Source organism: Drosophila willistoni (assembly GCF_018902025.1).
Source record: "Drosophila willistoni isolate 14030-0811.24 chromosome 2R unlocalized genomic scaffold, UCI_dwil_1.1 Seg167, whole genome shotgun sequence".
NCBI classification, from domain to species: Eukaryota; Metazoa; Arthropoda; class Insecta; order Diptera; family Drosophilidae; genus Drosophila; species Drosophila willistoni.
In genome coordinates this window covers 3,976,483-3,988,530 of record NW_025814050.1, presented here as the reverse complement: position 1 = coordinate 3,988,530, position 12,048 = coordinate 3,976,483, and the positions used below count along the sequence as shown (strand labels likewise).

At 36.6% G+C, this 12,048-nt stretch overlaps 1 protein-coding gene across 2 annotated transcripts; it reads right to left on the bottom strand.

Annotated features, from left to right (window-relative positions):
- Positions 1-38: 38 nt before the first annotated feature.
- LOC6643917 (cytoplasmic protein NCK1) lies at positions 39-11,692 on the bottom strand. 2 transcript variants are annotated; one of them, XM_002066683.4, is made up of 6 exons: positions 11,447-11,692; positions 4,655-5,164; positions 4,357-4,561; positions 3,601-3,946; positions 3,055-3,531; positions 39-1,682 (listed from the first exon to the last, which is right to left on the bottom strand). In XM_002066683.4, exons 2-6 carry the CDS (start codon positions 5,034-5,036, stop codon positions 1,473-1,475), a joined length of 1,620 nt encoding a protein of 539 aa, XP_002066719.1. In that variant the 5' UTR covers positions 5,037-5,164; positions 11,447-11,692; the 3' UTR covers positions 39-1,472. The 2 variants fall into 2 exon arrangements, with proteins under 2 accessions (XP_002066719.1, XP_023032424.1); XM_023176656.2 differs by having other exon boundaries at positions 4,655-5,093.
- Between the last annotated feature and the right edge of the window lie 356 nt (positions 11,693-12,048).

The window sequence follows — 12,048 nt, the reverse complement described above, 5'->3', positions numbered from 1 at the left end:
TAATAAAAAAATAAACATAAACAAAATGAATTCTTAAATAATTGGCAAACAAAAAGATTTAATAAAACTAAAAAATTAAAGCTGGAATCGCTTGCTGCATTCTACTTACAATAATCGTAATCGTAAATTGTAAATGGTAAATTGGTAAAGTTAATTGATAGCACAGGCCGTCGATAAGATCCAAAAACCAAGCAAGTGAATTTCAACTTTCGTGCTGAAATCGTATCGGAATTGTCAATCATCAAGTGTTTATCACTCAAAACTCCGATACGGTTTTAGACCATGGATATATCAATATTCAATGTGTTTTGGTTTTGGGAATAAATTAAGATTTCGTCGTCCTGTGCACAATTTTTGTTTGCTTAGGATTTAGCTTTAGCATTGCATTGAAAACTGTACAATAATTATATGGCTAATATGAATATGTTCTATATGTATGTATGTAATAGGGGCGGGCGACTCTGTTGCTGCTGCTGCTAATGATTATTATTTTATATTTTATAAGATATCAAACTGTATACTCTTCATGTTTATGAATATATAGCTCTTAGTGCAGAAGAGTAAACTGAACTGGTTTCTGGTAAGTTAATTTTATGAACAAATACAAAAATTGATAAATTAATGACTTTTTTTTTAATGTGTATGTTTCTGAATGTGCTGCATGTGAGTGTGTTTGAGTGTCAGTGTGTGTGTGTGTGTGTGTGTGGTTAAGGAGCTATTCTCACTCTGGCTGTGTTGTTGAGCAGAATGCATATATAGATACACAGATATAGTTACAGATATTGATAAATAGTTAGACATCATATCATATCGTTTAGATCAATCGAATATTACATAGTTCAAGTGATTTTTGTTTGGTTTTAAAAGCGTTTCGTTCTTCGCTACATTTTGCTGGGTTCTTCAATATATGTTCATGTATATATATAGCTTAGATGTTTAGATGTAGAGAGGTTATGTGCACATGTATATATATTATATATTTCTATATCTTGTTTCTTTATCTATCAATAATGCATGTTGACATCTAGAATTGTATCGAATCCAAATTGCGTGTGTGTTTTAGCCAATGCATTTGAATTAAGCTTTAATTTTTCATTTTTAATATTAATTCTTATAAAAGTATAAAAAGGTTTCATTTTGTCTGATACATATATATGTGTGTGTATGTATGCATTTAACTGAACTATAGAAAAAAACAAACAAAAATGTATATTGAACTACATGTCAATCGAGCTGAGCTGCAAATGGTAAATGTGCGGTTTCTATATATATATATATATAGTTTTATATATATATTTCCTCTTTTGTTTTTGCGTTTTACATGTATGTATTATGTTATAATACGAGAATATTATGAGAAGTTAAAGATGCTCCTTTTCCATCGACGATTTCCTTCCTCTTTTTTGTTTTCTTTTCTTCTTTTTTGGCTAGGCATTCTCTATACAGAGTACAAACAATCTGGAACTGGCTGCTTACGTTCCATTGGCCTTGGGCAACGACCGAACTAGATACAATTTCTCGCCTTGCTTGTTCGTATATATGGGCGCTCTTTGGTAATGATCGACCAGTTGATCGAGCGAATGGAATTTACGCTGTCCAATGCAGTACATATTCTGCTCCACATGCACGCGGAAATGTTTGTTCCGGCCAGGTGCCTTTAGCGATACCGAGTAATCGCCCATCTGTAAAGTCAATACAAACATTTTTCAATTAGTTCAGGGATAACGAAACGCATTAACGTTGCGAAACTGAAAATCATTCATTAAATTAAGTATTAAGTAAACATTGCTGACAACTCACAGAAAGGATATTGACTTTTAGCTTATTATATGGGTCATAATCTGGAACGACGACTTATCGTAGTCTTGTTGAAATAATTTCGTCTTAATTTTGTTTTGCAAATGTTTACAAATTAAAAAAATAAACTGTTTGTGACGAACTGCACTGCTCAAAATTCAGAGTTTTTAAATTGTGTCGTTATTAAAGTAAATTTTATTGTAATCATTATGTGATGCTACGCATTATAACTGCACGGTTTAGTCATATAGTGGCAAAAACTTCTAAAATTTAGTTTGAAGTGTTAATGTATTACATATGTGTTCAAAACGTTTAGAAAAAAATCGAATACTTATATTTGGAGAGGGGGTCTGTGATGGAAACGTCGAGTAATTACCGGGAGTGTCTACAAAAATCTCACAATGGAGGGGAGGGAAGGTCTAATTTGCGTCTCCTTATTAATGGACGCCTACTTTTTAATAATTCAATTCATTTAAAGAATTTCTATTTTACTTTCCATAATTTTCCTAATACAAGTATTTGTTGTATTTGAAAAGTGTTTGAAAACTTAATAAGACTTAGTTCAACTGATTTTAACTATAGTATAAACAAATTAATATACATATTTTCTATTGAATTAATCAACTTAAAAACCAGAGGGTTGGGGCTAATTTTAGCTGTGCTGAAGTTTGTCTATCTTTTCAGGTTTTTCTATTACTCAAAGCAAAAAAACATTCTATCTTAAAAGACGCATTTTCGTAAAAGAGCGACCTAAAAACATTGGGTGGAGCAATCCGGATACCATGCTATTTGTCGTATGTTTATATGTTAGCTGCATATATATATATATAATAAATTTATCCAATTAAAGCAACAAACAAATTGACACATGAAAATATAGTCATACGATCTTAATGAACTTTGTCTTAGTCATTAAATTTAAATTTTAACTAACAAATATTTGTTTTTATGACAATATTGATAAAAGCCTCATTTTTTCTAAGGATCGTTCCTACATGGTATACGAGCGCGATCTTGTTTGAATTCGGAACAGTTAGTAATACGTATGCTAAACTGACAAATATTTAAAAGTTGACCCAGACTAAGACGGACGGAGAGACCAAAAAACATGCCTAGTATGTGTTGTCGGAGATGTTTATAATCTATGCCTGGACCAAAAAACTTAATAAATTGTTTTGTTGTTAGAATGAAGGAGAACAAAGAATGATACTCAGTTTCGTGTCACGATTGTATCTTTGATCTTAGATTAAAGCTCACATTAGTCTCACTGTCTCTGATGAGGAAGTCGCCATCATGGCCATGGCCATTAAGCACTGTATCGCATTGGCTGCGTGTAATGGCGCCATAATACCATGTTTTGCCAGCCAAATTTGGACGTTCAATGGGTTGCTGCTGCGAGGAGGAAGATTGTGTGGAGGATTTATTTCCCTCATTGCGGCGTTCCATTGAGTCGCCATTGCCGCCGCCACCGCCGCCACCAGCGCCGCCACTGGCCCCATTATTAGTGCCAGTATTGTTGCCATTGCCAGCAGCGCTCGTATTACGATATGGTGTGGCCAGGTAGTCATTCAATTCTTGTAGATAATTGCGTGGAACTAAACCGACTTGTCCCTGATTGTTGCGAGCCTTATACCAATCCGGATCCGAGGCAGGGCGATCCACAATTTCCAAACGATCACCCTTTTCAAACGAGAGCTCCTGATCGTTGTTCGATGTGAAGCTATAGAGGGCCACCTGCAATCCCAGAGATAGAGAGAGACATGTTAAGGATTCTTTTGTCATTGAAATACCAAGTCGACTTACCACAATATCCAGGACATTCTCTGCCATGGCATAGGTATGAATCTCGCCATCATTATCACAATCTTCGGTCGTATAATTGCTGGGAAACCAACCCACCGAATTGCCACTTTGTCCACGCCACCAGCCATCATTGGATTTCTCCAGTATTAAGATGCGTGTGCCCTTGGTCAAGGATAACTCATCCGGCTGCTGGGCCTGATAGTTATACTTGACAATGGCCGTGCCAATGGCCTCGGCTGGATCTGGTGGTAAGCGTCGTGACATTGTAGGACTTTCAACTTGTCGCGATGGCGAACAATTGGGCAGTGTCTTCGATCCTGAACCCTTTTTAACTTTCTTCTTGATGCTACACACACAGCGAGAGAGATAGAGACACAAGACAGACATTAACAATTATTTTCCTACAAATTAATACTTTCCACATATTGGATACATATCTATATAGAGAGTAGAATAGGGTAATTTTTGGGCGTAGTTAGAGGGGACTTTTTGGGGGCAGTTGAATTTGAAAGCAAAATAATTTTGTTTGTTATTGAAAAAGAAAACAAAACCAACAAAAAATGATTGGAAAAAAGCCAAAAATATGTTTACAAACAAAAAAATGCTACAAAAAAGCAAAAATGTAGGCAAACAACATTTTCTCTCTTCTGCTGAAAATGGGAACAAAAGAGAAAAATTTACTTAAATTTAGTTCAGGACGTTGAGTTGGGAAGGATGTACACACACACATTCGCACACACACACACCCACACACACCTGTCGAAAAGCGAAGGCTTCTCCTTTTTGACATAATTGCTTGGCACATAGCCGGATTGATTGCGATTGTTTTGGACTCGCCACCAATGCTTGGAATCATCCAACAATAGATAACGATCATTCTTGCGTAGATCCAACTCCTGGGCTCCTTGTGCGGCATAATCATATTTGGCTACAACGTAGCAGACATCTTCCTGGGATTTGCCTAGCAAATGAAGAATGAAAAATCAATTAATTCGATATGTTCACAATGTTTCGAGGGAGGAAGGAAGGGAGGGAGGGTCGATTTAACCCTTACCGTGCTTCATGTTGCCCGCCATTGATTGTTGTGTTGGTCCAGCGTTTGATTCTTTGCCGCTGCCGTTGCCACTGCAAATGTAGTCGATGGGCGGCTGGCCAAAAGTCACACTCTTGTGCTGGACACTGCAACTGGAGGCCGTCGACAGGGTGCGATGATGCTGCTGCTGCTGCTGGGATAGCGATGCGTGACGCTGATGATTCGCCGGCGACTGAGGACGGTATTGATGCTGCTGCTGCTGCTGATAGTTCTGATTCGGATTTAAATTCTGATGCTGAGGCAGTTGAGGCGGATATGGATGGGAGCCACTGCTTATGCTGCTACTGCTGCTTATTGAGGAGTCGGGGATGCTGCGTGCGAATCTCTGTGGATATTCCAACATTCCACAGAATCACTCGAAAGGATGTGGCTCCTTTTCACCGATTAGATCCGGCTCCAGCTGCGGGGGTAGGTGGGATTTGAAGAAGTGAGATGAACGTTCGGTGACCTCTTCGGATGGCGGCATAATTTCTGTATTTGTTTTTTTTGTTTTTTTGTGATATTTAGTGGGCGTGGCAACATAAGAAACAGAAAAACAAACAACAAAACAAAAAACAAAACGAAAAACGAAAGACAAGAAGGAAAAATCAATAATGAAATTAAATTGGATTAAAAGCGTTTGGCAAATGTTCAAAATCATAATAATATAAGCAAAGAAATTCTCGAAAATATTTAAAAAAGTTTACAATGATGATTGGAGGGTTGACAAAAAACATGAGCAAGTGTGTGAGATGAATGACTGAGACCAACTTGTCTGGACGGATGATGAGATTATGAGATTTCTTGGGTTTTGGCGAGCAAAATTGACGCAATTAAAAAAAAACAGAAACAAGTGAAAGTAGCCTCCGTCGACGACGACGACAACTAAAGGCAGACGGCAGGCGGGAATCATCGGTGATGATGATGCCCCCTAATTGAAGTCAATATATATAGACCTAAACAACAATTGCTAGAGGAACGACTCTCTGTCTCTATCTCTCTCACTTAAGCATTGCTTCGACAAGGTTGAACCAAAGGGTCAAGGGGTTAAAGAGAAAAACAAACCACAGCACGCACTGGTCAATAATTGATTGCTTGACCAAATAGAAAAATATTTTATTTTGACTAAAGACACTGAATAAAAGTACATTTTATTCAGACCAATATGAGAAAAATTATTTCAAAATTAGTACATTATATTTATTAAAATATACCAATTACTTTAAATTTTTAAATCTTTTAAGCTTTAACGATGTTTTTTTTCTAACCTTCAATTTATCTATTTTGAAAATAATCCTTAGAAATAGTTTTTAACAGTTACTTCCCACCTCTTTTCAATGTAGAAATCAAAAATACTCAGAACAAACTTTTCTTTGCATAGTTTTCGAAATTAATTTAATATTAATTTAAAAGCTTTCCAAAAACAAAAAGTTTTTCTAACATTTTATAAAGCAAATCTATAGTTAAATTGACAAAAAACGATTTTTTTAAAGACCTAATTAAAATTAGTTTCTAAATTTGCTCTTTTATGGAAAATGCAATTCAAATCTGCTTTAAATTTGAGTATTTTATTTAATTGAATTTAGATGGCTTAGAAGAATTTCTATATACATCTGATATAGAAATCTGATTATAATAGGCTAGTCCTAAAAGGTCGTAATTAAGTAGACCCCGATTTGTTTACGTAACAGACTAAAGAAAAGTCGGTTGGGTACACTTTTGACTGCTTGTAGAGCACAAAAAAGTCGACTTACTTTATTGAATATATGTAAATATATAGCCACTGACTAGGTTACATATATATACAGTGAATATATGTAAATTCGATTTGTCTTTTGTCTTTTCAACATATGTTAAGTTCAATGTACTTAAATTATCGTTTTTATTTTTAAAGTTTATTTTGTTTAATTCAAAATGTGCAGAAAATCCAAAGCGATGGTTAATACTTTTAAGATCTTTCTAGTTTTCCTTACTAGTTTTATTTCAAATAGTTTATTCGAAAAGTTAATAAATATGTATGTTACCCTCCTTTGACTGATAATCTCGACCTTTGTTGGACAAGAGGTTGAGTTGTCTGTTAACTGAAACTCGTATGAATCAGACATAATGATTGGTAATTAGTTCAGAAATAAGTTTGTACCTAACTTAACTTACGAAAATAAAAAAACAGTCTTGTCTGTCACTGTAACCAGATTCGATTCCAAAGAAACTGAAATGGCCAAAGCAAAGTTGGCCACGATTCTTACCAACAACCACGAAACGACCGCAATGAGTCATGAACAGGAATTGAAATTGGAAATTGGTTATTCAGATTTATCAAAGACAAAACGAACTGAGTGAATAACTTGGCTAAATAGAAGAATGAAACGAGTAACTAACACACACACACACACTAACACATACAGCATTCATTTGAGTTGGCAATATATCATCTAATTATAAGAGTTCATTGGCCAAATCAAAGTCAATGTCAGATCAATAATTATTCATAATCATGAGTTAGCTTAGGCCTTAATCTTAAGCCTCAGGGGCGACGCCTACTCACACCTCTCTCACAGCGACAGTCATTTGATTATTGCGAAAGAGATGCAGAGAGAGAGACAGAAAGAGATAGGCCTGAGGGGGGACTAACTATTTATCTATGTTGTCATCGGAATAAACGATAAGAGTTTTGTTGTTGCTAAGTTTAAACGGAATCGATCAATATTAACAATAAGGAAAATGAAAGAAAGTTGTTAGACTTATCGCCATGACTTATGTGTGTGTGTGTGTGTGTACGTTCTTTCGATTTTTTCAAACAAGAGAAAGCAAATGTGTCATAACAAAAGAACTTGTTGAGATTTGCAGAGACCAAAGACCAAATGCGACAATGCGAGGGTAAATTCAAAAGTTTCCATTGAAACCAGTTAATCCAATAGGTTAACCTTCTATTGCCTCTTCAACATCTTTTCCAGTGTGATCTATAGACGGTTTTTAACCTTTGACGTTCAGGAAAACAAAATCGAACTTTTTCAAACTTAAATCTGGACTAAGCGTTTTCGCAGCAACTGTAGTTCGTAAGATTTAGGTGCCACAAATATTCATTTTTGAATAAGGGAAAAGTCGCCCCATCTTTTGTGTTGTTGTTTTTACAATTTTTGTTTTTTTTAGTGCCTTTTTACAACTCTAATTTATATTCCTATTTTATTTTTACTACAAAAGGAATTATGGATGATTATACTTGATATGAGATATTTTATAATATACTGAATATAAAATGGCTGGATTTTGACAGTTTTACTTGTGTGAAATTTAAGGATTTTCAAAAATATTGAATTAGAACTGGAATTTATTAAATAATTCATGTTTTTTAACCTACAACAATGCGATCTTGGTGACACTTATCCCTTTCAGGATGTTGCAACTATATCTCATGACGACTCGACAGCGCTCGGAAGACGGACTTGCCTAATAGCCCCATCTTTCCCTTTTTTTAAGTTCTTAACTTTCTCAAAGCTGAGAAAGGAATGGAATGGAAGATATATTTTCTTGATTCAGCCATAAACAAGGCGATTATTCCTATTTAGTTGTAATCAACTATTTATTTAATTAATTTCCACAGTAAATGACGACTATATAGATTATCGAGGGACCGCCTATTGGCTATTCACTATAATTCATATTTATATTAATTGATACCTAAGAAAAAGATTATTATTCCTCTTATGTTTTCATTGTAACTGCGCCTAGATTTTGTAAAGTTACCAAATAAATGTGTGATTTAAAATTGATTACAATTCGATTTTATAGCTAACAAAGGACGAGTATATCATATCATTTTGTTGATAGAATCGATTGTAGCTTTGCTTTATTTCTTTGCAAGAGGAATTTAATTTGTCAATGTAATGAAAATGTATCAAGCAATTAACACAAAGTAGGCGTAATACGAAATATTTATATCAATTTTGACTTTTTTACATAATTAATTGTTTGTTTTGGAGTGATGACTAAGGATCGGTCGTTAGTAACGATCTTTAGTGGCCGAAAAACTATTTGGCTGACCCTCGTCGTCGTGGGAATGAAACGCTTCGTTGCTTTAGTTTGCCAATGAATAAACCAACCTGAAACATCTTGCCATTTGGTTGGCTTGAATGGATTCCACTACCATTTGGCTTGTCTTGCCTCTTGGTGGCTAACTATCAAGGCTGTGACAAAAACAAAAAAAAACAACTTCTCGTCAAAGAAAACAAAACAAAAACCAAGAAAGAGAAAACTCAAAAAAAAAAAAAAGAAACAAAACGAAACGAAATGAAAAGAAATGCACGTGCCCACAAAGTTTATGAGGCGTAAAGTTGATTTCCTCTTCGGCTATGAGTCTATCTCCTCCCTCTGCCCCTCCCGCCCTTAACTTTTCTATATATTGTGCATGTATTTCTGGAGTCGCACAAACAAATTGGGAAACAAAATGGGGAGCTGGGGGTAGCCCTAGCTCTTAAATCAGTTTGAGTATCTCCGAAATGGAACAGCCACCGAGACCAAAGCTGAAAGAGGGTCGCGATCGGTCGATAGAAATTATGGGAAAGGGGGGCTGGGGAATGCCAATGGGCAAGGGGCGGACAGCGGTTGCGTTATCTTTGGTGTCGTTGTTGCTGTCAAAAGGGCAATTGAACGACTCAAGTAAACCATTTTGTTGATTTCAAATGTAAACATAATTCAACAAAAACAAAAACTTTCATTTTCGGAACTCAATACGGGATAGAAGTTAATCATGGGATGGGAAAGAGATTGCACGAGAGAAAAATGGGGAAGAAACCAAAGTTTGACACTGAAATGATGAAAGAGTCCATCCGGGTGGGTTCCGGTTTTAATTATTGCTTCTTGGTCGGGGGATACACACAGACCCCTCAAATCAGATCAAACCAAATGAAAATATCAATACCTAAATCTAACGAATGGGAAATTAACGATTTCTATCATTATTATCTGCATTCACTTAAAAAAATTAACAATAATGTTAAGAATAGTTTGTGGTTTTTGATCGTCATGAGAAACCGGATCGATATACCTATGGGTCCACCCTCATGTCCTCAATATAAGAGGTTCGTCAAAGGACTGCATGCGTTTCAAAACTGTCCTGCCGATCTGTACTGCCATAGACGCTTAAAGCTTAAAACATCTGTAAAAAGGTGTGAATCTAGTTGATACTGAGGGCATCGATGTCAACGAAAGATGTGGCAAAGGCAGGTGACCTCTTTTCAGACTTCTAATCTGAATGATGTTGTCCAGCTGTTTGAGGACCATGACACACAACTGACGGGATGTTAATGTCTCTGTGGATGACACAAGGAGGCGCCTCAACAATTCCGCGTCTCGCGGCAGATATCTTTGGGAAGTTGTATGACATAAGTCCACACTAGCTTCAGAATGGCCTTGTAGACAAGGTGGTAAGCTCAGAGTAACCACTGCATCTTGGACAGTTTCAAGTTTAGCTGAGATCTCTTGACTTTGATGTGAGCTTTCCTGGTTAAACGCCTGTCAAGCATAAGGCCTAGGCACTACACTCGGGAGAAGAGTCCCTTTAAAGCTGGCTGGGAGGCAGTTGCGCCTACGAGTGGCGAAAGTCATATGCTGAGACTTATCCGTGTTGACTGAGACATTTTATCTGCCCAGCCTTGGTTTTAAAAAGTTGAGTTGATCCCGGATGATTTCCGATGCCACCGAAGGTTCAGGAGCGGAAGCAACAAAGGCAGTATCGTCTGCATAAGTAGCATTCAGGAGCTGTTCATGCTGCAGCACGGGCAGGTAGAAGGTGTATAAGGTGACACATATCCTGACAGATATAAGTCAGAGCTAGGTAGTCTGCAAGTCCAGCAACAGTATGGACAACACGTAATAACTGACGTGGTAGCATTATTTGTTTGTTTTTCAGATTTACTATCCATGAAAAGCTTTGGATTAGAGTTCTGACAATGGACAGGGATATTCTATTTCAAAATGTTGTTAAACTAAGTCAAAACCAGCATACAATCTTTTTGCCAAATTTAAGGTAGAAAAGCGAATAAAAGGGGTAAATAATTTTGGACTATTTAACGACTAATCGACAACTTTAACTCTAAATGGTTTTTCTAGCTAAATTGAGCAAAAAATGAAATATGTATAAGGATATTCACATTATGCGCATAAGGATAGCAATTTATTCAGGTTCGATTACGCCAAATAAGGTCAGTTTGTTCGTCACAAAGGGAAAACGAAGCAAATAAATGCAAATATTTATTGTCGATAATGTTTGAGTAAAACGAATAGATTTTTCATGTTGATGGTGACACAGGCAGGTAACAAGGCGGGGGTTGGCAACTGCAAGGAGTGGGGTGGATGACGAGGGGTGGGTGGTGCGGCTTGAAGTGGTTCGTCTGACACATTTAGCCGCTAGGCTAACAGATTTCCAATTCCAAGCTCACGACCAAGATGAGCGAACAAATGAAATTCAAAGTGGAACCCCACCCATGCTTAAGACGTACGCGGCGGCGTTGCATAAAAGGAAAAGGAGTGCAAGGACTAATCCTCCCGAGGAGCACACAGAGAGAAAGAGAGAGCGAGCGAGAGAGAGAGTGGAAACTAAGGGTTGCTAGCTAACCCACCCACTTTTAATGAATTGCCAAGAGAGGCGAGAAAAAAAACAGTCAAAATCAAAGAGAGAGATATGGAGAGAGCGAGAGACAGTAACAGGACCATCATGAGAGAAAGAGAGCAAACACTAACAAGGAGCAGCCGTATATGTATTTTGTGTGTACCTACCGGGAGAGTCGATGAAAGTTTCGTTTTTGGTTTTTTTTTTTGCTTTTTTCGGTGCCAACTCCTTTTTGTTTCTTCTCTGGCTGACACTGTCTTTAATCCTAAGCCAGCAGCCACTGGCCCCTGCCCTTGTTTCTTTCTTTTTTCTCTCTCTCTATCCTTTTTGATGTTTCAGTTAGCAGTTGATCGCACTCTTTATAGTGAAGTAAAAACAAAATTCACTTTCTTTTTCTTTCAACATGTAATTGCACTTTTTACACACACACACAGAATAATTATTTATATTTCAATTTATGTATGAGTTACCGTGTATGTATGTATGTGTGTGTGTGTGTGTATGGTTGAGTAAAGTGAAAATGACACGGAAAGCACTTGATTTCAACACTATTTTCTGAATTCCTTATATGCCGGGATAACTTAAAGCAATTATTTCACGAATTCAACACTTTTCCAGCGCAGTTGGCTGTATTAATTATTAATTTTCGCGTATTTTAACCGGAGCCAAAATTCGTTGCCATCCGATTCCGATAAGCGCTGGAAACAACATCGATGTCATATCGATACGCAAATCGATAGTAAATACAATACAAACACAATCGAAAATT

Bases quoted from the DNA above. Each gene is read 5' to 3' on its own strand.
- LOC6643917 (XM_002066683.4), bottom strand. From the start codon at position 5,036: ATGTTGGAATATCCACAGAGATTCGCACGCAGCATCCCCGACTCCTCA. The intron at 3,947-4,356 runs GTGTGTGTGGGT...CTGTGTGTGTAG, and splicing joins AAGCCTTCGCTTTTCGACAG to CATCAAGAAGAAAGTTAAAA. The intron at 1,683-3,054 runs GTGAGCTTTAAT...TTGACTTTACAG, and splicing joins TCAGAGACAGTGAGACTAAT to ATGGGCGATTACTCGGTATC.